The sequence below is a fragment of the Podarcis filfolensis genome (genome assembly GCF_964270895.1).
Source record: "Podarcis filfolensis genome assembly, chromosome: 12".
NCBI classification, from domain to species: domain Eukaryota; kingdom Metazoa; phylum Chordata; class Lepidosauria; order Squamata; family Lacertidae; genus Podarcis; species Podarcis filfolensis.
In genome coordinates, this window is record NC_139614.1 from 10486885 (window position 1) to 10513744 (window position 26860).

The following is a 26860-nucleotide window of genomic DNA, read 5'->3' on the forward strand; positions in this document are numbered from 1 at the left end:
AGCAAAATACCTAAAATAACCCCTCTACAGCATTGATTTCTCCCTAAATATTATTGATTTCCTTCAAACTAATTGGCACCTGCAAGAGTAAATGGGAAACTTGGAAACATCATGAGAGGTTGAGCAGCTCTTCATGATTCAAGTATCTCCCAGTCTGTGAAGACAGGAAACATTTGGCTGCTTTAATTATCGCTGTTATTCTTGCCAGACAGGCCAAAGACCTGATTCTATCTAACCTGCTGCCTGAGTGTCTCTTTAATCACGGGGCTTCAACCATATGTTGGAAGATCAATGTATGAAGGCATTGAAAGAGCATTTATTCAGTAAACATCTTACTGACGAACTGGCATGTGAAGAATGTGAACGTACAACTCTGCCTTGCACTGAGTCCGATCACTGGCCTATCTTGCCAGGGCTAATTACTCTGAATGGCAGGAGCTGTCCAAGATATCGAACTGAGATCTTTTCTAGACCTGCTACCTACACATCTTCTGAGATGAAACCGGAAGCCCTCTGTGGACGCAGCAAATGCAGTACCACGGAATTATGTCTACTTCCCAAATATCTAATGTACAACACTGCTTGTTCTGTGCATAGGAAACCATAACCTGCTAGGAAAGCAATTACAGCATGGTCAGAGCCAGCAGAGCTTCCTCTTATCTGTACCCTGTTATAGTCTGCAAATAACCAAACTTGAAGCCGACTGTCTCAGGCGACATGACAAAAGGCTTACTTATTGTTGTCCTCGACAATAAGCAAACATTCTGTCATGTCAGTTCTCTTGCAGGAGAGCCAACTCGTTCCCTGTGCAGCTCAAAATACAATGGGATCTGATTCGTTGTAAAAGAATAAACCATTCTTGAAACTATTGGTTTTTATTATTATTTACATCAGATTTTTGTTTGTGAGTGCTGAATAACATTGCCAGTACAGTGGTGCCTTGGGTTACATATGCTTCAGGTTACAGACTCCGCTAACCCAGAAATAGTGCTTCAGGTTAAGAACTTTGCTTCAGGATGAGAACAGAAATTGTGCTCTGGCGGCACGGCGGCAGCAGGAGGCCCCATTAGCTAAAGTGGTGCTTCAGGTTAAGAACAGTTTCAGGTTAACTACAGACCTCCGGAACGAATTAAGTACTTAACCCGAGGTACCACTGTATAAACTATGAAGCTCATGCATGAGTAGATAAGGAGAATGGCAACATGTTCAAAAGCGCATTGTAGACCATGACCTGGATTTGGTGTTTTATACCAACTGGACTGATGGGAGATACAGATCACTGGTGAGAGTAGATTTCACCATGGCTTTGCCAATCTCCCTGTCTATTCTTCAAACCCCAATCAACTCCAAGACTAGGGAGATGGTGGGTATGATTCAGAATAGATAGATTATTCTATTTCAGTCAATTTCACATGTGGGACGCGGGTGGCGCTGTGGGTTAAACCACCACAGAGGCTAGGACTTGCCGATCAGAAGGTCGGCAGTTCGAATCCCCGCAACAGGGTGAGCTCCCGTTGCTCGGTCCCTGCTCCTGCCAACCTAGCAGTTCAAAAGCACGTCAAAGTGCAAGTAGATAAATAGGTACCGCTCCAGCAGGAAGGTAAACGGCGTTTCCGTGTGCTGCTCTGGTTCGCTAGAAGCGTCTTAGTCATGCTGGCCATATGACCCGGAAGCTGTACGCCGGCTCCCTCGGCCAGTAAAACGAGATGAGCGCCGCAACCCCAGAGTCGGTCACGACTGGACCTAATGGTCAGGGGTCCTTTTACCTTTACCTTTTTGATTCATAAGCCCATTATCTTTAGTCGTAATCTGCTTTTTTGGAAAAATCTCTGCAACATTCAGCTTCATTATGTAGATAGAGGGTGACTTGAAAGAGCAAGAGACCCAAACAGTTTTTTGTTTAGCTAGGCAAAGTGCAGGTTGAGAAATTATTTATTATTATTATTATTAAGGTTTACCTGCTGTAAGCAGATTATGTGGCTAAATGGGAGCTTATAAAAAAAGGAAAGCGGGAGCATTTGTGTATTCATGAAGGAAAAAAATTTCACTACATTTGCCTCTTCCTTCTAACAAGAAACTTTCCTGTTTTACAACAGAAATATTCTGCAGTGTCTCTCTGCAACATATCTACTGAGGTCCTAAAAGTCATCAATGCAACAGAGGAGCTCATAGCAGAATCTACAGGTCCTTGTGATTTTGCAGCAGATGTGTCTGACAAAGGCAAAGGAGAGTTCCCCCTGGGTGCAGACCCTATCAGACTTGATGAGCAGCTCACCACACTGGAAGAAAATGTAAGAGTGGCAGAAGACTTCATGTTATATCTGTGTGTGCTATGGGTAGTCCTGCTTAGATTACTCTTGTGGGAAAAGAGAGCCGCTGGTTTTGAATGGCAATTGTGTATACCAAAAACCCAAGCAAACTAAAAGACAAAAGCCCTGTTTAGGTATTCTGAATCAGAGCAAAGCCCCCCATTCTTATTGTTATCCCTGTGAGATTTAGAATCAGGGTTCTAAAATGCACCTGGCATAATAATAATAATAATAATAATAATAATTTTTATTTATACCCCGCCCTCCCCAGCCAAGGCTGGGCTCAGGGCGGCTAACAGGCAATAATAAAAACAAGTTGAATGAATACAACTTAAAAACAATATTAAAATACAACAATTAAAATATCAAAACATTAAAATATTAAAATGCAGCCTCATCACAGGAGAAGAAAGGAAAAAGGAAAAAGGAAGAGGGAGAGGGAATCAAATTGGCTCCAAGCCAAAGGCCAGGCGGAACAACTCTTTGTCTTACAGGCCCTGCGGAAAGAAATCAGATCCCGCAGGGCCCTGGTCTCATGAGGCAGAGCGTTCCACCAGGCCGGAGCCAGTGTTGAAAAGGCCCTGGCTCTGGTTGATCTAACTTCCTTAGGGCCCGGGACCACTAGGGTGTTGCTATTTGCAGCAGATGTGTCTGACAAAGGCAAAGGAGATATAAGAATGGGATAGCAACAGACACAGAGCAACAGGGACAGAGTTGCGGGTATAAGGCAGCATAATAATAATAATAATAATAATAATATCTGTCCCTCTGTGTGAATCACTTCTTTCATGTTTACTTATCTCTGATTCAGGAAAACACATTTATGCAGTAGTAGTAGTAAAGTTGAAGTCAGGTTTGGATGAGCTGTTGGGGCATTTTCCATAGTCGGAGAGATGAATGAGGTCTCCAACCAAAGCACAGAACAAGTAGATTAGCGAAGAAAATCAAGCACACTCGTACGCTCTCTAAGGTTAACTTACAAACAGAGCACGTCTGTGAATTTTCACTAGTCCTCATTAATATTCCGAAATCAATCCAAGCATATTGTTTGTTAAATCGAAATGTTCATCTTTTATTCATCCATTTCTGTCTTAAGCTCCTCTGGGGACAAAATGAATGTAAAATCACTGGGGGGGGGAGCATTTTTTAAAGGGCTGTATCCTTGCCAACCTCCTGCCAACCTAGCAGTTCGAAAGCACGTCAAAGTGCAAGTAGATAAATAGGTACCGCTCCGGCGGGAAGGTAAACGGCGTTTCCATGCGCTGCTCTGGTTCGCTAGAGGTGGCTTAGTCATGCTGGCCACATGACCCGGAAGCTGTACGCCAGCTCCCTCGGCCAATAAAGCAAGATGAGTGCCGCAACCGCAGTGCCACGACTGGACCTAATGGTCAGGGGTCCCTTTACCTTTACCTTTATCCTTTGAGCTGAGACTTGTCATGTTGAAGATGGTCTCATGATCACACACAGACTCACCACTGTAGTTACATGAATGTAAACAAATTTGGAGTCATGAGCTTGGATCCAAATATCCCACTGTGCAAGTGAGGAGCACACCTGCTTCTTGGGGGGGGGGCGCGACTCACAATTGCGGCCCCCCCCCACATCAATAGTCCTCTTGTATTCCCCTGAAATACTGGCTCTGGAACCACTTTTGGTATTGCAGGAGAGGAAAATGACTTCTCCCTTTCCCCACCTGCATGAGCAAAAGTGCCTCTTGCTTGTGCAGTATGTTCTTTGGCCAAAGCAATGTTTTGCAGACACTGGCACCCCAAATTGCAATGTTTCTACTTACGCATTTGTCTCTAAAGCACCTCTGCCAGACTGTCAGTGTTTTGCAGATGGGAGGAAATTTAGGTTTGATTAATTAAAGTGGCTTAAAGCGTGCCCTAGCACAACAAATCCACTTTAAACAAAAGAAAAAAAGAAACTGCCTTTTGCACTTCCAAATGTGATGGGGAAATGCATTAAAATGTGGAATGAATGAATGATTAATGCTGTGTTGGTCAGTGGGGTGGCAGTAGGAACCTCAGGCCCTAGTACGTAAAGAGGCCCCAAAGCTGTAGACTTACCTAACTGGATTCTGGCACATGTACTGCTTAGGTCTACCTAACAGCCGGCAGTGTGTATGGCTTGGAGAGTCAGCTGAATGACCTTGAGGATGCAGCACGCAGAATTAACAGCATTAGTTCAGAATCAGAGTTGGCTGACCTGGAAGACCAAGTGGCAACAGCAGCAGCACAGGTTCATCATGCAGAACTTCAGGTGAGATGAACAGCTAGCTCCCCTGTTCGTATCTGCCAGATAATTTCGTATTCTTTCATTGTGTTAAACAACCACCCGTGAGATGGACTCAGCTACATTCATCACAATTCTGTATATAAAGCCCTTAGCAACTTGCAAGCATTTTGCCTGCAAGATCTTCTTTCCCCATACATTCCCGCTTGACCGTTTCAGTCTGTGGAACTGGTATTGCTTCAAATGTTGCATAATACTCATTCCGTATTTGTAAGAAATCAATCCTTTAGTGTGGCAGCATGGGACTCCCTGCTTTTTGACACCAGGCAGGCACCTTCCTACTAAAAACATTTCTGTTTGAACAAGTCTACCCGGATATGTGTTTTCATCTGTTTTCATTGCTGATTTGAATTATTGTTTGAATGTTTCTTTTAAAGATTTCAGATATAGAGAGCAGAATTTCAGCACTAACAGTGGCAGGCTTGAATGTAGCTCCTTGTGTTCATCTGACAAGGAAACGTGACCAACAGCAAACAAACCAGGTGAGAAAAATTAAACCAGCAGCCACCCCACCGATCCAACCAGACCTGTGTAGTGAAGCAGACACACATCTGTATGGCCAAAGCTGGTATAGATGCCCACTGAAATGTGTGTCAACATCTGCAGCATAATGCTCACCTAGTCCTCATTAAGCTGGCCATGTGTCTGTAAGGCAGGTGGGGATGGATGTCCCTGGTCCACTGTGGTCCAGACCACTAGCCTTTGCATTTGACCAGCTGTATGTAGCCAGAGTTGGACTGGAGCCAGTATTGGTTCCCTGTTATGTGCTAATTATTTACTAATAAACTGTGGGGCATTTTTCATCCCATAGATGCACACGATAGACACATCAAGACAGCAGAGACGAAAGCTTCCAGCTCCACCAGTGACAGGTAAGGAAAAACAGTGGAAAATAATAGTATGCTTATTTTGATTCTGTAGTACATATTGACTTGCCCTGCACTCGAACTCAGGCTTTGGCAGATTGGGCGGATAAGAGCAAGAATGGGTCCAAACAGTCAAGAAGGCGGTTTCTGCACATGCTGTCAGAGGGAAGTGAGGGGCAGATGGGGCCTGTCAACCTGGGAAGGTAGCCCATTGAGAGAAGGAAAACTCTGATCCTAAGCCTCTGCTGCCTTGTGGGGTATCCTCAGGAGAAGAAAAGGCAAAACCCTACACAAATCCAGAGTGGAGTCCCTAAGACGGTTGGATGGCACCTTTGTATGCCTCCTTCCTGCAACTCCTGCAGCCAAGCTGGTGCCAAACACATTGCTCTGCTTTCCTTTGGTCCACATCAGTGAGGCTGAGAGGGGGATCTTGCCTGGGCAGCCCAGGACCTCCAGACACTCTCCCCAGGCTGGCGCCCCAGGGAGATCACATCAGTGCTGCTAACACAGTGGTTTGACTTCACCCCCAGGGGTGCACTCCATTGTCTCTCAAGAAAGATGGGTGCCAACATCAACAGCCAATATGACCAATTTAGGAACAATGGAAAATTATACTATGAGTAGTGATGTTAAATTCTCGAAAAAAATCTTTTGGAGAATATTCTCAAGAATATTCTCGATTAATGTGAATATTAGAGAATTTTCATTTGAAATAGGAGAATATTCATTTTAATGCATTGAAAATGATATTATTTTAATGCATTGAAAATGATATAGTTAGTTAATATACATGTTTATTCATGGGTAAACTTGTTCAGATGGCAACCAAAAACTGTACAGATACTTTTATGCAATGGGGCAATGCAGTGAATTCACATTTGTTGATTTTTTGCACCAAACCATTCTAAGGTGATGACACCAGTGATTGTCATGTTAAGGTTTGGTATAAGGAAACTCAGTAGTTAAATCATATTTTATTCTTCCATTAGAACATGTACATATAGGACAAGTCAAAAAATACAATTGGCATGTTAAGGTTTTATACAAGTAAATTCAGTAATAGGCTAGCTTGTGTTTCTAATAGTTCTAACACTTAATAACTGTTTTGGTGACTAAAACACAGATTGATAAAGAAAGCTATATGCATACATATAATAAAGAAGCCATTAACATTAAATATATTATCATTATATGATAATATATTTCAGTGTGTCAATCTCTGGTAAATGGCACTGCAAAAACCAGCAACTGGCACTAAATAAAAATATAGAAACGTCAACTGTTTAAATCAAGGCCACCTCACATGCTGTTACACATAATTGTATAGGCCTAGGTACTTTAAGTGTATAAAGCATTAAACGTGATTTTTGTAAAAATAAAATTAAAAAAATCACACTGGCCAAGGGTATAGAATTGCAAAGAATAAGGTCACACCAAAATAGAAAAAAGGCTATTACGTATAGTTGAAATACATACAAATACAAATGTTCATCAAATTAAATGAGTAGCATTTTTAAAACTAAAAATTAAAAAAAAATGTTTTCTGTAGCTCACATTTCAGAACTGCCAATGGCGAATGACACAATGCCCGTTAATGTAACTGGATCAAAAAATAATTATTCATTACTTACACTGCCAGTATCATAACTTGACTTATTATTTACAGTGATACCTCAGGTTAAGTACTTAATTTGTTCCGGAGGTCCGTACTTAACCTGAAACTGTTCTTAACCTGAAGCACCACTTTAGCTAATGGGGCCTCCTGCTGCCGCCGCACCTCCAGAGCACGATTTCTGTTCTCATCCTGGAGCAAAGTTCTTAACCTGAAGCACTATTTCTGGGTTAGCGGAGTGTGTAATCTGAAGCGTATGTAACCTGAAGCGTATGTAACCTGAGGTACCACTGTACTAGATTTCTTTAAAATGTGGGTTGTAAAACTAGTTCTTACATTAGAATTTACAGTTTGTGAAGAATATTCTTTGGAGAATTCTCAAGAGTATTCTCACCTCACATCACTATGAGTTTATTATACATGTTAAAATTTTGGATATTTCAAAGCCTGATTAAAACAAACAATCATAAAATTGCTGCCTTAAAATATTTTCTGTGTACACTTACCTGGGAGTGTCTCATGGAATTCACTGACCCTTCCATCTGAGAATATACAGCACTGCAAATGAATGGAAGTTGGCAGGAACAGTTTTATTTTAGAAAAGCATTTTAGAAACAATTTTGAGAGGGTGGGTTGCCAGCTACATTCCCCACCCTAATCTTCCCATTTTTTCCCATATCTGGGTGGAGCTGGGACAGGATTTTTTTCTGGGCTTTTTTGTCATTAAAGCTGAATGAAATTGATATTAACTATCTTTTGCCATTTCTTCTTGAGGGTCATATAACAAGCATGTCATTTGTATTAATTATTTGCTTATGCACTGTAACTGTATAGCACATTCTAAGCATATCTGCCCCTCCTCTAATAATTCTGGGCACAGTACATTATCCCTTGCAGAGTTACAGTTCCTAGCAACCTGTAACAAACTACAGTGCTCAGAATTCTTTGAGGGGAAAAACCTTCTTTGAATGTGCTTCAGATGTACACAGCCTGAGAAATACTTGGTTGAAAGTCTCTTTCTACCACCGCCAAAGGGAAGCCTGGGAAATTACGCGGTGTACTTTCAGCAAGAGATAACTCCACAGGAAAGAGGTAGTGTTGTCTCCTGATTGGAAGACATACTGCAACCTTCGCAAATGGCTGCGTACCAGATGTGATGGACTACAACTCCCACCATCCATCATCATTGACTACCACTGGATGGAGCTCTGATAGGCACTGCAGTCTGGAGGCCACCAGGTTGAGAATGGCTCACACTGCACCTGCCAGATTTGAACCTTGCCCCCCTTCTTTTGTAGGAGCTTAGCTACACATGTTGCCTCCTCCATCATTCTCTTGAATTTATGCAGAACGCTGGTGACGACTCTTTTTTCAGGTGAAGACATGGACGCATCTCCGGTTACACCCGTTAGAACTTTCAACAGGAATTTCATACTCCAAGGATCTCTTACGCAGAGAACCAAAAAGGAGAGGAAAAGCACTGCCAAGGATAAGAAGGTAAGGACTAAGCAGAAGCTTACAGAGCAACCTGAAGAATAGGAAGCCGGCACAAGTTGATGCTGGTTTAAGTTACCCCAGTTCCAAACTCTGTTCAGGAGTGAGGTTATTGCTAGCTGATCCAGAACGAGCTTGGCAGGAGGAAAACAAGCCTTTAAAATACAGTCTGACTTACACCACCCCATTTGCTAGTATAACTTCTGCTGGGTTGCCAGGCCTTGTGACCGAGTGAAAAGAAGTTTGGAGTAGATGTAATACTCTACTCACCCTCCACAACACCCCTTTGGGGGCTTATGCCAACATAGATAGATAGATAGATAATTTATTACAGTTGGAGACCAGCTTATAAAACACACTTGGGGGTACAGTCACAGAAGGAAAACAAACAATTAAAACAATGTACAACAATAAATTTAAAAACAATGTACAACAATAAACTTCCGCAGGGAGCTGACCCAGAGTCACCCATAAAACCAAGTTTGGGGATTTTCTTAACGCACTAGTTTGAGTTGGGAGATGGTCTGCACCTACAGATCTGTACACAGAATCAGGCGACCATCCAGGTCATCTTCTGATCTTTGCCTAACAGGAAAAGGTTGAATTTTTGCTTTTCTGGGAGGTGAGCGAGCCTCACCAGTAGGGGATCAATGGTCTTACTATGTGCCTCTTCATAAAAAGGACATCTAAAGAACAAGTGCTCTGGGCTTCCTATATCCCCCAATGAACAGGCGCAAAATCTCTGAGCATATGGGACTTTTTTAAAGGCTCCTTCCAGGACCGGCGAGGGCAGAGCCGACCTTCCAACATAAGTTGCTTGAGGGGGGCCAGCGTAGACCTGAGATAGCCCAAGGTCCACCTCTCCCAAACTCACTCATCCCATTGGTTCTTGGGTTTGCTGTTTCTCTCCCAGAACCCAGATATTAAGAGGAAAAACCTCCAAAACATTCAAACTTCATTGCAAGTTTTGAATTCTAAAATTTTACCAATAAAATGTATTGAATGAAGCAGGAACTTCATGCTGTGACGTGTGTATTTTTAACGCCATCATTTTTGTGATACATCATCCCGGTTATAAAATGACTTCAAAATCTCAGTTTCTAAATTAAAAATTTTCGAACTTCAATGCCAAAATTGAGTTTTAGAAATGAGTAACATGTTAAGCCTAAATTACAATTTTTCTTCAGCTGTGGGAAGAACAGCGAGGTCTAACTGACCAAGAGACCTTTGGAATAACCCTTTCGCCATTGTGGACTTTGGATCATTGAGCCTGTAAATAGTCTGATCCCATGAGTTAAATAATTGCCTTTTAGAACTTTTGCTGTCTATTTATATTATTTCGTTATCAAATTTAATGTTTCTTTAATTCTGTATTTTCCCTTTTTAGGAACCAACAATAGGGTCTGCTGTAATGTACTAGAATTCTATAATTCTACTGCCATTAACACACTGCCTGAGGCTACACACTTGAGTGCCTTTATATAACAGCCATTGTATACATCCAATAAAAAAATGGACCCTCAAGAACCCACAATGCCTCCGTAATAGGGCTTTGCTTGGATACCTCACTGAGAAAGCTGTTCAAGTCTTCAGCATTGTGGTCTGCTGTTGGAAGCTCTGCCTTAAAGTTCTCATGAGACTCCAAAAAGGACGTCGAGTTTCATATAAGCAAGGCTCCATGTTTTAAGATGCACTCCCCCCCTCCCCACATTGTCAACTGTTCTAAAAAACGTTGTCTTTAAAATACAGTATGTTTTGTATTCCTAATTCATCCGTTAACGTCAGCCAATATCCCACGTGTAGATCAAGGAAACACTCAAGCCATCCACCCCGTCATCCAGATTTGCTGGGACCTTACTGTTCACACAGTCATAGTCATGTATGTATTGTTGAGCAATAAGAGGAACTCCAAAAGTAACTGGGTAAATCATAAAGCAAATGCTGGAAAGGGATGGCCACTGGGGAGCTTAAATGGGAGGGAATGCATTTTTCCGTTTGTGATCTGTGCTTGCCTTCCATGAGTGTTGTAAGTGGAAGATATGGGTGCTTCCAGATACGAGCTTTATAAATCTAAAAGGTAGCTCAGATTCGGTTTTTTATGTGCACACTATTGTCAAATTAGCTTCCATTTCCCCCCAGTTATGGACATCTGTTGCTATTCAATTATTAGCCATGCACAGAGCTTGAAATAATGTATCTGTGCTGAGCCTTTTATGTCCCTGCCATCAAACTCCCTCCCCCACTACAGTTCCATTCTAAGCATATGTGCAGGTACTTTTGTGCATTCATTGAAAAAAGAAATCACCAGAAGTGCTATTACCAGCCTTTATTTATCTTAATTCACAACAGGAAACAGAGGTTTGTACTTTCTTTTTCGGGGTGGGTGGGCTTGGGGGGCAGGAATAAATTTCCATTTGTTTTTTTCACTAATGATAATAATAATACTGAGGTCTTTTGCAAGAGTGATACTTAGCTAAATCAATCCGCTGTTTGATTTGGATGCGGCAGTATCCAAAACAATTAATACTGTAATACTTTGCAGACCCCTGTAACCATCAGCGGCATAAACAAACAGTCCCCCATCTAAAAGAACAGCAGCACATCAGCAACGAAGAACTGAAATACTCATCTGAAGACCTCTGTATTAAAATTGTGTGTTGAGTCAGTAATTCCCTGCATGTACTGTTTGAGGATCTTGAGAGAGCAGCTCCTCCAAACTGGGCTGTTGAAATTCGGGCATGCCTTCCGCATGTGGCAATCTGCAGAAACAGGCACACTCATATTGTTTGGGCCATGACCACCAGAAACGAAATGGCTAGGTTGTGCTCATGTGAGGAGCACACTCAGAGGTAGGAGTGTGGTGGTAGAAGCTGTTTACCAATATACCAACTCATACCTAACAAACCACTGGGCTAAAGAACTTTCACACCAGCAATGGCTGTGCATGTTCAATGAGGTATTTTACCTTCCATGTTAAGGAAATCGGGGTGCGTGTGTAGAAAAGGGTATGGACTGGCATTTTGATGACAACCGTGTCAGGCAGATGCTGGGCAAACCTTGTGTTCATGAGCAGTCCTGATTCCACAATAAATTCCTATCTCGAAGCACCCAATATTTGCTTGTTAAATGAACTTCCCCCTGGATGAATTATAAATCTCTCCCATTCTCAACAAAAGGCACATGCAGCTGAAATCAGTCCTAGTCTTTCCACTGCTAGAACTGGTCTCCGAGTCTGTAACTTCAGAGCCTTTCCTAGAATATAAGATTCAGATTAATGCACATTCGCTTCACCTTCAGTTACAAAAGTGAGCTAGCCATAAAGTGTAGGTGATCACCCTAATATGGGACTATATATATAGGTACTTTTAGAAGTGTGTGTTTGCAGTTTAATGATCAGATTTTGATAGTCCCTCGATTGAGAGTCTATTATTGATTCCTTTGTTCCCACCAAAGTGTGCGGAAGGGGCTTTTGGAATCACTGGTCCTTTTCAGAAAGTCATAATTTCGATGGATGGTTCTGTTTCAGGGCTCTCAACCCCCACAATCTAGACAAGTGAGGTCCATCAATCAGTCTGTACTGCTTACTATGTGCTCATTATGGCTGACTGGTGCTGGGCCAGAATCATTTAGTGGCTTTAACAGTTGATTTGGTTGAGTATGTGAGCTAAAATCCAGGCAGCAACACTGGGCACATTAGAATGCGTCTGACCAGCAAATATGTTTGTTGCTGCAAGCCCTACTGTGGTCAGGACACTGTGTACAAGATTGCAGCCTCGTGCTCTTTCTCTGATAATCTTCGTACAACTAGCAACCCAGGTTCTATGCGACAAATGCTAACACATTAGAACCCCCACTTCACTCATAAGCATGCATTAAAAGGCTAGACTTAATGCCTTTACCACTCTTTAATTGTAAGAATAGAAGATTGGTTAAAACAGATTCTGGCTGCAATCCCAGGGAGTAAATCCTACTGAGCTTAATGTCACTTACTGCTGAGTAAACAGGCTTAGGATTGCACTACAATGGAATTGCGTACCTGCAACAATGTTAGTTTCATTACTTTCGTTTGGGTTTGTGTATTCCTAGGCCCCTATCTAAAATCCCTATCCACATTCACTCCCTTTTTTAAAATGCTGCAGACAAAATGATGCTATTATATACATGCATGAAATTCTTACTAAGTTTTTTAAAACTTGACTATTCAGATGGCAGGGTTTTTTTCTGCAGTATATAAAAAACATCCATATAGTATATGATCAAATAAACTAAGCTACTTAACTAAAGTAGGGGTCTAATACAATTGTGTCGGTTTCCATTCACACCACTCTTTCTGTACTTGTCCAAGATACATTCCTAGATTCTTGTTTCTGCAGGTCTGTGTGTGTTAACGAAATGTCAATAATGATGGCTGGTCTACATAATTGTCCAATGATATTATTAGCTACTATTGTGTATGTAATATTCAATCCAACATGACTAATTTTAATAGATAACTCTTTGACTTTTGTTCTGTTGGTGTGATATAAAACAAAACTGAGTTTGGAATAGAATGTTTTCCATAAGAGGCATGAGAAGCAACTACTATGTTCAAATGTTAAACTATTCAGTCATCTTTGACAAAAATGTGTACTTGTAGACATTGCAAAAAAAAAAAAAAGTCAAATCCCTGCCTGCTGTATGGCATTTCAATTTTTACAAAGGTTTACCTGTGCCAAATGTGCAAAGATTTAATTTACCGTTTTAAAGAAAACCATAAAATGTATATGTTATAGCACACAAATAATTATTTTGTCATCCAGTGAGTTCAATCCTTAGTGTCAATATTTATATTTAGATTTTTTATATATATATAAATGAAGAATATTTTAATGGTTAAGATAATATGATTCAGTCTGAGTGGAACTTAATGCTTGCCTTGTTGTTGTTATCTGCATTTTTGCCAGGAATTATTGTGAAGAGAAATGATATGAGAGTAAAACAAATGATTTACGGAAAAATACGTGGTTTTTAGGGGCCCTGATTGATACAGAAAACATGTAATGTACTCAGTATGTTTGGATTTGTATATATATATCTATATTGCTGACCAGATGTATGTATGGGATTTAAGGCCAGCTATTACAATACAGTATACGCTCTAGTAGTAGATGAACCTGCTGCTCATACATTCCTATTGTATGTTGGAGGACTGCATTAACTTGAAAATGCTTCCAGCCATGCCCTAAGGAGACGTCCATCTCAAAGAGAACTAGGCCACAGCCCAGTATACTCAGAACTAGTAGAGATTTATACAACGTGCTTCCCATCTGCATATTTTTGTTATGTCCCCTCCATTAATCCCAGGCTAGGATCTGAGTTTGACAGAACCCCAAATCTCAAGTGGCTCTCCGTATGGGTCATTCCATCAAGTGACCCAACTTTTTTTAACTTCATGTCATCCAATTTTCTTAACATTTTGTACACTTGTTGAATGACCGGCTCCAGTGCATGAGGTATCGCCTTGCTTTGCAGGTGCGGATGAGAGCTGCAGGCCACCAGGCTGCTGTATTGGTAACAGCCTAAAATCAGACAAGAGTTCAGATTTCACATCTTTCTTTCTTTTTAATAGTGACCATTACATAATGCTTTTATCAATGTTGTTTTCATTCATTATAACACACTGTGAAATATTGCAGGACAGGATGCAGCCGATAACTTTTTATACAACTTATTTCAAACGCATATCTTTTTGGTCGAACTATCACAGAATTGTAGAGTTGGAGGGTCCAGTGCCCTGCAATGAAGGCATCTTTTGCCCAGTGTAATAGTAAAGTTATCCCAGTTTAGCAAGAGTGACCACTGCGTCCTGTGCATACAAATGGGTGCCCCATTGAGTAAAGTCCCCTTGCATCCAGTTTCTGGTAATGTGCGCATTATGGCACATGCTGTATGGACCATCATAAACAGCTCTCATGGTCAGCTCTGAGACTGTTGGTCTCCTGACTAAGGTAATGGGGTGGAAGAAGGGACTGAATTTGTGCTCACTACACAAATTGGACGTGAATTGGATTCAAGATTTTGAATCTTAAGTACATGCCATTTGCACACAAATTAAGTACAGGGCAGCAAATCTAGACCAGGCAAATGAACATGGGTGCGTAGAAAGGAGATGGCACTTAAAGTGGAAAAAAGAAAAGAAAGTTTGTTTCTGTTAAGTATAATGAGCAGAAAGAAAGTCACCAGCCATCATCATCTGCTTCTAGTGCTGCTGCTTTTTGTAAAGCAGTCAAGATAAGTTCCAAGTTTCTGCTTCTAGACCGCAGATTATTCCGACCGAACTTCAGCTGCCTTTTCCCAAACCGGCCAATGGGTCGAACTCCACGCCCCACATACCAAAATGGATCGATCTCAGGACCTGGAATTCAAAGCAATTGGTGAACATAGACCTATCGACCCATTTATCAGTTAGCAATGCATGGCTTAGCAATGTAAATCCCCTGGTCTCTTGCAAAACACTCAAAGGTTTGTCACTGTTGACAGGAGGTATATAAAACAAACCCAAGGGAAGAACATGCCTTTAATATTTTTTTTACCAATAATGCATATCATAAAAGGGATTGTATCGACAAGCATGGCTGGAGTCAAAGGACAGGTGAGATATTCACTATGCAACTTGAAATGGAAATCAAGACTACGCATCACCACCACAACCCCCTTTCAGTTTGGGGCCTCATGTGGCACTTTGGAATGGCTCCAACACAACCCGGGATGATCCGTGGCTGTCTGAGCCCAGACCTGGGCCCCAAACTGAATCAAGGTGTTGCACATTGTATAATTTATTTAATTTAATTAAGCCCTGCCCGTGTCTCCTCCCTGTGTCATCCAGCCTCCGCCCGCTTTGACAGCCCCAGATTACTCCAGGTGAACTCAGTGTGACTTGGGGCTGGCTCAACTCACTCCAGCCCAATCCTAAAGCAACCCACATTGGCCTAATTGGATTCAGGATCTGGAATTCAGCCAGAGTGGTTCCACAATCCTGTTGCTGATAAATGCATTGTGGTGAGGCTAAACAACTTACAGCCTGGACAAGACCACTCTCACCTGATTTCAACACAGTTCCCTTGCCTAGCCTACTTGCAGTGCCCATGAGGTGTGTATATTAGTAGTAGTGGCTGAAACAGATCTTCGGTGGGGCAGAGAAGGAGGTGAAGAGTCCCACTGTCCTCCATAGGACTTTGCCCCTTCCTCTTACTTGCAAGACCAGAATAAGCAATGCACAAATTGCAAAGCAAATACAGAAAAAAATGGTACAAAATGAGAGAGGAATTTGCCCAATTTGCAGCGCAACTACAGCACTCAGCATTGCTTGAAGATGAAATACATATAGGTCTGGGTATTTTAGGGCTCCTGTATTTTCTTGTTTGTTTTGTTATTTAAGGGCTTTGCATTTTCGGGGCCAATACAGAAGAATCTATAGCAGCTTGCTTATTACTTTCTCTGTAAAATACCTAGGTTTAGGGACAGGTGAATCTATTTTATGTCCATCTCTCTCACACAGACTTTACTCATAAGTCAATTACATGTCCACACTAATTGGCAATGCTTACCCCCCCCCAAAAAAAAACTTACTCAAATACTTAAGCTGCCAAGAACTATATCACAATATTTGGTATTTGGAGAGTTGCAACATCGTAAGTCCCAATGCAGATATTCTGAAAAAGGCAGTTCAGGACATCTGATACAGAAACTCGCAAAGATGAAATTTCTTGTGCATCTCAACCACAAATTTACATAACATTTAATGGAATGAGTCTTTATGCTCTGCAGAAGTTAGTTTTGTCCCTCATGATCTTCACCTCAATTGCCAGAAGACTCCCTGTTCCCCACAGACTGTTCATTGAGAACAAAATAACAACAACCCAAACTGGCTTAAGGTAGGCTTATTTCATGGTTCCAGAGTTTATGTTTCACTCATTCAGTTCCTTGTTATCATTTCCCTCTATAATAACCAACTTTTCATTAGTAGCAAAACTGGGCTATCTAAAAGTAAATTTGTTTGGCTATTTTAAAACTCCTCAAAATGGCTCTGTGAGCTTCCAAAACATAAGGAATCTTGAGAGCAGTTGAGCCACAGACTGCTGAGAGCATTGGCTGCGAGAAGATGGGATGAAAAATGAGAAGGAGCTGTTGACCTGGCTCAGACCCTTTTAACAGCTTACGGTAAGTACCCTGGAGGTGGAATTATAGTTGGGCAAAATGCAAGACAGGAAGTTTAAAACTTACTCTTCCTATACTTCTAATTTAGTCCTGCTAGCATCATTCTGACATTTCACACAGACCTAACATGACCTTTGAAATTTGATTTTCTTGATTTATTTTTTTAGAAAAAGTAAAAACAAAAGAATAAGAATATGAAAAGCAGAGAAGTTGCTACTCACTTCGGTTGTCAATCTGGTGTTTAAAGTAGCTTCTTTGGCCGGAAGTGAAACTGACTGATAGAATCAGCACCAAGATGTAGACTGTAATCAGTTTTGATGATTTGGGCCGAGGAGAAAACTGATACGGAGGAAACCCCAATGCAAGACCACACATGATGAGTCGGCTCTAGAAACCTGAGGCATAAACATGGAAAAGAAAGAATAAGGAGAAATATACCAGCTTTCAACAAATTATAATGCATCATTGAGAAGGAGGAAAGTCACCAACTGGCAATTGAGAGCTGCACACAAAGCTTAAAAGGTTTAAACAGAACCAAACAGTTCATATTTGTGAACTAATTCACTCATCAATACATAACATACGTGATACAACATTATTAAGGGCCAGCTCTGCTCTCTCAGCAGAGTCTTTGCCAACTGTTGTGGTCCTGTGTTACTGACACTTCTCCTGTGTTACTGACACTTCTCCTGTGTTACTGACACTTCTCCTGTGTTACTGACACTTCTCCTGGAACTACTATCCAGCTGAAGAATTCGACATATAAATGCCTTCTCCTTCAGTTTATTTGCCCTAATCCCACTCTCAACATGGTTTACTAGACCCTCTGGGTTCAACCACGCACAGGTCTAAGCAAGGTTTCTGCGCTTTCTAGGCATGGGTCTGAGTGGTTCTGCCATCCCCCACCACTTTCCCAAGGGAAATGCACTCTTTAGTGCTAAATTGGAACAAACGGCAACCCGCGGGAAACCTGATTGCTGTTTGCTCTGATTCAGCACTAAAGAGGAGGTATTCCCAGAGCAAAGCAGTGGAACAAATGGAGGTGTGGCTAAGCCCATAGTAGCTGGTGGCATCCCTATGGACAACAAAAGATGTACCCAGTCAGTGCAATGGGGCCCAGAGGAGCATTGCCATGTGGATTGATTTATTTATGCTGGTCACACCATACATTGAAAGTCCTCTTTTACATTGTAAAATTGTGGCTTTCCACAAAGAATCGCAGGAACTGTGGTTTGTTAAGGGTGCTGAGAATTGTGGTGCCGTGAGGGGTCTCCAAACAACTCCCAGCAGCCTTAGCAAACAGAAACACAGTTTGAAAGTTTCCATGTGGAATCCATTATTTGCTTTGTTTATGTCTCTGAGAAAAGCGGGGCGTGAAGAAATAAAAATGTACACTTTTTAAAAGTTAAATCATGAATGTGTTATTTCTTCAACTGCTGGCTAAATAGAGATACTTCTTTTAAAAAAGAAAAACAATTCAGGGTTCATCTACTGCTGAATCAGACCAAGACTATCTAGGATGTCAAGAATTCTGTTTCCAAACAGTCAGATGCCTTCAAGAGTGTACAAGCAGTGGATTTAAGGCAACCATTTCCGTTGCCTGAGGCAAAGGAGAAGACAACTCTCTCCCCTCCTTTCATCGTCAGAACACCTCATGCCCGCCAATATTTCTCTGATGAAAATAGGGACTTCCTATTCCATAATAATAATAATTTTATTATTTACACCCCATCCGCCTGACTGTGTTGCCCCAGCTACTCTGGGCAGCTTCCAACATATAAAACAAAAAATATTAAACATTTAAAAAACTTGCTCTATCCATATAACCTGTGCCTGCCAATCTCAGTTCATAAAATCATAGAGTTGGAAGTTACTGTGGGGTCACCTAGTCGAACCCCCTGTAATTGAGGAATCTCAACATACAGTTTACCATCCAATTTGAAACCATAACAGACCCTGCTTAGCATTGCAAATGTGCTGGCAGTTTTATTGCTGTGCAAGGCCTGAGGGGATGAACACCTGTTCTACATATGCTCAGAGGCACTCTCTTTATTTTCCCTCATTTCTAGTTGGGTTTTTGGTTGGGGGGAAAGGGGGGAAAGGAAAGAAAAAGGTATTCATATCTTGGTACAAGTGCCATGGGTGCCAGCACAAGATGGCTGCTGTGGACAGCAAATAAACAAACAAATAAAAATGGTGGCAATTCTGTATAGTTGGTGAGTACCCTGGGGGAGGGGAAACCTCGCTGCTTATTACCATATTTCACACTTTCTCCTAATAAAACAGCTCTATGGCTGCCTTCAGATGTCTTCTAAAGGTTGAAGAGTTACTTATCTCCTTGGCTCGGGGGTCACATAGTTCCATACACTCCAACATTTCTCTAATGAAAATAGGGACGTCCTAAGGAAAAGCAGGACTTTATGGGATCAAATCAGAAACCAGGACAGCTTCTGTAAATCTGGGGCTATACCTGGAAAATAGGAACACTTGGGGGTTCTGACACCTCATTCCTCTACGATATGCATTAGCTTCAGGACTCTGCATGCAAGCCTCCCCTCGGTCCCTTACCCCACAATCCTGTGCATGTTTACTCAGAAGTAATTCCTTGCTGCAAGAAATATCAACAACCTCAGATATGCAGCTAACAGAACCTTGATGGCAGAAAGTGAGGAGGAATTAAAGAACCTTTAATTGAGGGTGAAAGAGGAGAGCGCAAAATATGGTCTGAAGCTCAACATCAAAAAAACGAAGATCATGGCCACTGGTCCCATCACCTCCTGGCAAATAGAAGGGGAAGAAATGGAGGCAGTAAGAGATTTTACTTTCTTGGGCTCCATGATCACTGCAGATGGTGACAGCAGCCATGAAATTAAAAGACGCCTGCTTCTTGGGAGGAAAGCAATGACAAACCTAGACAGCATCTTAAAAAGCAGAGACATCACTTTGCCAACAAAGGTCTGTATAGTAAAAGCTATGTTTTTCCCAGTAGTGATGTATGGAAGTGAAAGCTGGACCATAAAGAAGGCTGATCGCCGAAGAATTGATGCTTTTGAATTATGGTGCTGGAGGAGACTCTTGAGAGTCCCATGGACTGCAAGAAGATCAAACCTCTCCATTCTTAAGGAAATCAGCCCTGAGTGCTCACTGGAAGGACAGATCCTGAAGCTGAGGCTCCAATACTTTGGCCACCTCATGAGAAGAGAAGACTCCCTGGAAAAGACCCTGATGTTGGGAAAGATGGAGGGCACAAGGAGAAGGGGACGACAGAGGACGAGATGGCTGGACAGTGTTCTCGAAGCTACCAGCGAAGTGACCAAACTGTGGGAGGCAGTGGAAGACAGAAGTGCCTGGCGTGCTCTGGTCCATGGGGTCACGAAGAATCGGACACGACTAAATGACTAAACAACAATAACAACAATTCCTTGCTGCAACCAGTGGGTATTTACTCCTTAGTAAGTGTGCACAGCATTCCAGTTACTGAAGGACATCAGAAGGGCAATCCTCCATACTCAAGGATTAGCCAGTGGAATGCCAATGTTCTCACTTCTCAAATCCTTCCCGCTTATTTGAGGTGGTGAATTTGCTGGGACTGTTGCCACCAAGAGAACAGGGCGCTATCACAAGATCAGAAGGCCTCAACTATGAATACTGATCTTTTAAGGGGGGTGTGAATCTACTGCTACACATGATTACCATGAGGCACAGACAAATGCCACAGAAAATCAAGTGTGCAAAAACCACCTCCCTATTTCCAATGTGGGTAAGGTAAAGGACCCCTGGATGGTTAAGTCCAGTCAAAGGCGACTAGGGGGTTGCAGCGCTCTTCTTGCTTTCAGGTCAAAGGAGCCGGCGTTTGTCCACAGACAGCTTTCCGGGTCATGCAGCCAGCAGGACTAAACTGCTTCTGGTACAACAGGACACTGTGACAGAAACCAGAGCACATGGAAATGCCGTTTACCTTCCTGCCACAGCGGTACCTATTTATCTACTTGCACTGGCGTGCTTTCAAACTGCTCGGTTGGCAGGAGCAGGGACAGAGCAACAGGAGCTCACCCCAGCATGCAGATTCAAACCACCGATCTCCCGATCGGCAAGCCCCAGAGGCTCAGTGGTTTAGACCACAGTGCCACCCGCTGTGGCTTTTTCCTTATCTGTGAAATTTAGGAATAAGCCATTCAGTGAGGAGGGATGACATTTTAGGGATGGGATCCTATACACACTTACTCAAAAGTAAATGCTATTGAACTAGCTGCCTGAAGAGCTTCGTTAAGATTGAACAGGTGGGGTAAAATGATGAATAAGGCTGCTATCCTAAACACACTTATTAGCAAATAAAGTTCACTGCTTGCAGTGAGATGCATGGTACTGCACAACGCATAAACCTTAGAGCTGCTTGGGCTATAAAAAATAATATACACTCACAAAATCAAATAACTGGGAAGCAGATCTTTGTTTATACAGGTAGACCTGCAGGAAAGGGAGATCACCACAAAAAGGAGGAAAGGAGTAAAATGAGAAAAAAGGTCTAACTTGGCTGCCTTCATACCTGCACACAACAAATAACATGGTTTAGACTTCTTTCTTTCTATTCAGTCCGTCTCAAAGGAGAGAAGCCTTTCTGCTGCTTTTTCTCTCCCTCCCAGGAACCCAGAGAAGAGGAATGGGCAAAGCGAGAGCATCCCACTTACCTGCTTCCTCAGGGGCTGCTCAACAGGTGACCAATGCTTCAAGCCAACCATAGCTAGACTCTTTATAGATCTGGTCGTGGGGAGGGGAAGAGGGGAAATGGATGAGGACACGTCAGCTGCATCGATGAGCAACATTTAAATACAGGGACATGCATTCTAGTAGTGCTGTTTTAAAAGCAGATCAAGAGGCTAGCTGGAAGTGGTGTTGACAAAGTACGTGTTGGGAGCACTTTATTAGCAAGGAACAGTCAACTTTGGCAAAGTCCTCAGCCACCACCACCCAGAAAGGGGCAGCAAGATTCTAGAGGATGACTTATCTTTCTGCTCCATTGATCTTTTTCAGAGCAAGAATGCTGTCCATTGCTCCCAGCTAATGTCCAGTAGTGTGGATTTTTTTTTACATAGTTTATTTGTTCAAGAAATGTATTAGCTTTCAGCCAAAGCTCCTGGTTCAGAGCAGCTTGTTAAAACAAATATTTGTATTTTCTTTAGGGTTACACTTATATCTTCCAAGGAACTTGAGGTGGTGTACATGGTTCTCCCCCTCCCCATTTCATTCTCACAACAACCCTGCAAGGTAGGGTAGGCTGAGAGGCAAGATGCCTGGCAGGAGATACTCCCAGTTCTTCCCAGAGATGCCAAGTCCTGAACCTGGGACCTTCTGGAGACAAAGCAGATGTCCTGACATTGATGTATTCCCCTTCCCTCTTTCTCAACCCACCTGTGACAACTGCTCACAGCTCACCCTTAGCAGTGGGGCAGCAACTGGCTATGTTCCACTTCCCTAACCTAAGAAAAGAATCATTCTCGAGTTGTGGAGTGTGTGCTTTAAGGAAGCCATCACCCAACACGGCGAGTTTGCCTAATTGATGAGCCATCATCTCCCTTCAAAGACCGAGAGTCACAATGCTGCTTTCTGAAGATGACCGCGTCAATAATGCACATCAGCCCCGTCTTCTCCATTTCTTACCTTCAGAACATTTTCTTTTGTACTTCAGGAACAAAAGGGTGAACATTTGCGACTCAATATTTAGACACAGCAGCCTTGTTAATTGCATACCCAGGCACACATGAAGGGCGAAGCCACGTATTGCTCAGCAACTGTCTAAAGTAGCTGCAAAGCTCCCCTCTCTCAGAAGAGGACAGGTTGTGTCAAAGAAGGAACTGCTTAAACCTCTCCTTCCTGGCACTGTCCCCCAAAGAGACTTTGTCACATACAGTGCCTCCTGTACCACTCTCAAAAAAGTTTCAGTAAATATCCCCTCAAAAATCCACAGCAAAGTAAAGTGGGGATGTATAGACTCTTAGGCCTTTAAAATGTGCCTTTGTGCATCCCAAAACTTCTCTCTTGCCCCAGCACAGGAAAAGACCCCATGTTTGGTAAGTTAAAATTAGGTTTACTTACAAACTCTTCAAAGACCAGGTTCATGTGCCTTTTCTTACATCAGTCAGAAAGGTGGCACAGGCAGTAAGTTCAGGCATAGGCAACGTCAGTCCTCCAGATGTTTTGAGACTACAATCCCCATCATCCCTGACCACTGGTCCTGTTAGCTATGGATCATGGGAGTTGGAGGCCAAAAACACCTGGAGGGCCAAGGTTGCCTATGCCTGGTTTAGTTCCAAAGTGTGAAAGTTCCTAAGTTATTGGTATAGGAATACAAGAATGGCTTGTGAGAGCCATGCGGCTGAGCTGGAGCAACCAGCTTAGCCTCTTCACACGCTGAGTTCATCAGGTAGACTGAAGGGAGCAAAGGCATGGTTACCTTCTTCCCAAGGTGAGCTAAGCCTGGCAGGACAACTTACTCCATGCTATTAACCCCTTCATGCATTAATTAGACTTCAGCATGTTAGTTATATGAGGATGGCTATCCCACAGATTGGGCACCCACCTCCTCTTCCGTACTGAACAGAGGAGAGGGGCAAAGTGCTTTTCTATGTGAGCAAGTGTGGCGGTAGCTGATACAGGAACCTTCCCCCCCCCCCACTGATGGGGCAGCCATTTTGTGTTACTCCATACACTCTACAGGAGCCATTTTGTGGCAGGCACCAACAGCACTTTCTCAAAATCCCAAATGTGGTCACTGGCAACTCAATATTTGAGTTGGCATAATGTGTGGCTTGCTGCTGAGCAAAGTCTTTCACATTACTGGAAATGTTACATATATACTTTTAAAATAGGCTTCCTTGGCTCCAGTTCATCTTGCACCCATTCTGCTCCCCACTAAATTACTTGTGAACTTTCCTTACCAACTTATTTGTAGCCTATTCTTACTCCAGCCCAATGAGCCCAGAGGAATCAGCTTCAGGAGAAAGTGAGAAAGCAGAGAACATAGGAGAGAGTTGGAAGCGGTGGCAAAGGGGAGGAAGAGAAGAGAAGATTCCTCAGTAGGAACTAGAGTCTAGTTACTAGACGCCAGAAACACTCCTTTGCTTATTCCAAGGAAGTAAAGCTGACACAGATACCTTGGTTTATTCATGTTCACATTTCCCTGCTCCATGCACTTCATTCAGTGGGTACCATAAAAAACACACAGGGCTAAAATAGGCAAGCTTTTTGTCTCCATTGACGTACTGTGTTGTACTGAGACGCACAAAGTGGGATTTTTTCCCTAAGGCACTACTTCAGCTTGGAGGCTGTGACTTTTATAGCTTTCTCTTCGTGATTGGAATGCTAACACTGCGTTCTCATCACTGTCAGGCTGAACGGACAAAATGACCGGCCTGATGCATGGGGGGTGATGCCATCGATTACTATTTTTTTCCTAAAAGAGAGAAAGCAGACTGGTCACCAGCAAGTTGCTCTTCCTTGCTAGAGCTCTCAAAATTAGCAAACTTTTTATTTCCATTTTTTTTAATTGATTTTCCACATTTATAACAAATATAACATATAAAACACATAAAACAAAACACATTACAATACTAAGAAAGAAAAATAAAATAAAAACAAAAACATATATTCCTTCTCATATTCATAGAATCATAGAATCATAGAGTTGGAAGAGACCACAAGGACCATCAAGTCCAACCCCCTGCCAAGCAGGAAACCCCATCAGAGCACTCCTGACATATGGTTGTCAAGCCTCTGCTTAAAGACCTCCAAAGAAGGAGACTCCACCACTCCTTGGCAGCAAATTCCACTGTCGAACAGCTCTTACTGTCAGGAAGTTCTTCCTAATGTTTAGGTGGAATCTTCTTTCTTGTAGTTTGGAACCATTGCTCCGTGTCCGCTTCTCTGGAGCAGCAGAAAACAACCTTTCTCCCTCCTCTATGTGACATCCTTTTATATATTTGAACATGGCTATCATATCACCCCTTAACCTCCTCTTCTCCAGGCTAAACATGCCCAGCTCCCTTAGCCGTTCCTCATAAGGCATCGTTTCCAGGCCTTTGACCATTTTGTTTGCCCTCCTCTGGACACGTTCCAGTTTGTCAGTGTCCTTCTTGAACTGTGGTGCCCAGAACTGGACACAGTACTCCAGGTGAGGTCTGACCAGAGCAGAATACAGTGGCACTATTACTTCCCTTGATCTAGATGCTATACTCCTATTGATGCAGCCCAGAATTGCATTGGCTTTTTTAGCTGCCGCATTCATTTTAAATTCCATTGTTAAGTGACTTTCTCAAATTCCCCCCTAACTGAATTTTGTTATATCACCTTGTAACAGTTCTCCCAAACATCTTTCTATATAATTAGTTCCTTCAATTTACTATATTCAACTCTGTTCTTATTGTCTTAAATCCATATTACTATACCACATTCTTATTGTAATCCTAGGCCTGTTTAGTACTTTCAAGACAGAATTAGCAAACTTGATAACTGTTTGAAGCCTTTCCTAGGTTTCCCGCCACAACTGCCGAGCTCTTGCCAATCTGGATATTATGCATCTCTGGAAGAAATAGGGATGGTCCATTTGATAAAGCCAAATGGTAGTGTCTTCTTTGCACATACATGATATGAAATTCTTTAGATAATAACTCAACCAACCAACCAACTCATCATTCATCGGCCTGATCATAGTACAGTGGTACCTTTGGTTACATACGCTTCAGGTTACAGATGCTTCAGGTTACAGACTCTGCTAACCCAGAAATAGTGCTTCAGGTTAAGAACTTTGCTTCAGGATGAGAACAGAAATCGTGCTCCGGCGGCGCGGCGGCATCAGGAGGCCCCATTAGCTAAAGTGGTGCTTCAGGTTAAGAACAGTTTCAAGTTAAGTACAGACCTCCGGAACGAATTAAGTACTTAACCTGAGGTACCACTGTACTTAACAAAGCGCAAACAAAGGCCTACACTACAGTCTTCAGTTGTCCTCAAAAGATGAGTAAAATAAAATCATCCATAAAAGAAAACACACAATGGGTGGTATTCATCTAAATTATTGCAGAAGCAGAATGAGTTCCAATTGTGAAAGGGCACTTGCCCCCCCATCATGCCCCCCATCCCCATATTAGTTTCAGAGGGGGGGGACCCAGAACAGTTTTAGGGGGCGTGGAGGAGAAGAGGAGAGACGGAAAAGTTGAATTATGCAGTCGTGCTGATGTAACGCTCCCCTTAGCACTACTTTGAATACAACCCAAAGAAACGGTCAGCTGTCTTTATAACAACGTCATATGTGTGCATAAAGCAAAACCTACATAGTTTCTCCACCACAAAGTAATACCATTTTCCCCCTGTAGTTACCCTACCAGCTGACCTCAAGGTTACAACATCCAACCTATTCTATATTTTTTTAAAAATTAAAAATTCCTCATCTCACCAATGCCTGCTTTTTGTATCATCTTGACCGATGAAGAGTTCTGGAGAACGTGAAAGTTTGACACAATTTTGTGACTCTCCAATAAATAAACATTCCTCTGCCAAATGCGAAGAACAAAGAGGAAAGCTACTCTTCCTTGGAGGAAAAGGAACTGTGTTGCTAAAGGAGGACAGCTGGATCTGCAGCAGATTCATAATCCAACACTTTCCCAAGAGATGCTTGTCTCATCATTTTATATATTCAGTTGCCTTACTTTTTACAACATTGTTTGCAAGACGTATTTTCACACTGGGAGCCCTAGAATCGTAGAGGTGGAAAACATCTCAAAGGTCATCTGGTCCAATTCCCTGCCGATGCAGAAAATTCACTATTGTGATGTCTCTTCCAGTCTCTGCTTTAAAATTTGCTCATTCTACCATAATTTGCTGTTTAGAAAAGAAAGCAACTGCTTGGATTGTCAACTAGTTTTGGGGAACGAAGCAGTAAATTATTACTATTTACATTAAACTGCCCCCCAGTTTACTGTTTAGTTATGAGGGATAGGCAAATCATCACATAAATGCAGCAGAGCATAATTAACAGTTTTTTGCATGTGAACTGGGGGACTCAGGCACACACACAAACACAAATTATCCGGGTTCAG

At 42.2% G+C, this 26860-nt stretch overlaps 1 protein-coding gene across 9 annotated transcripts in view; it reads left to right on the top strand.

The window, feature by feature from the left end:
• MYRIP (myosin VIIA and Rab interacting protein) overlaps positions 1-13573 on the top strand; it is a 260265-nt gene extending 246692 nt beyond the window's left edge. For 7 of the 9 annotated variants that reach the window (XM_083577737.1, XM_083577732.1, XM_083577736.1 and 4 more), the window contains 6 exons: positions 2097-2291; positions 4410-4571; positions 4982-5086; positions 5416-5476; positions 8458-8579; positions 9964-13573. In XM_083577737.1, the coding sequence (XP_083433863.1) occupies positions 2097-2291; positions 4410-4571; positions 4982-5086; positions 5416-5476; positions 8458-8579; positions 9964-9996 (678 nt within the window). In that variant the 3' untranslated portion in view covers positions 9997-13573. Of the gene's footprint in view, positions 1-2096; positions 2292-4409; positions 4572-4981; positions 5087-5415; positions 5477-7979; positions 8580-9963 lie in introns of those variants that run through there. The other 2 variants (XR_014540110.1, XM_083577739.1) reach the window with 2 other exon arrangements.
• Positions 13574-26860: the final 13287 nt, after the last annotated feature.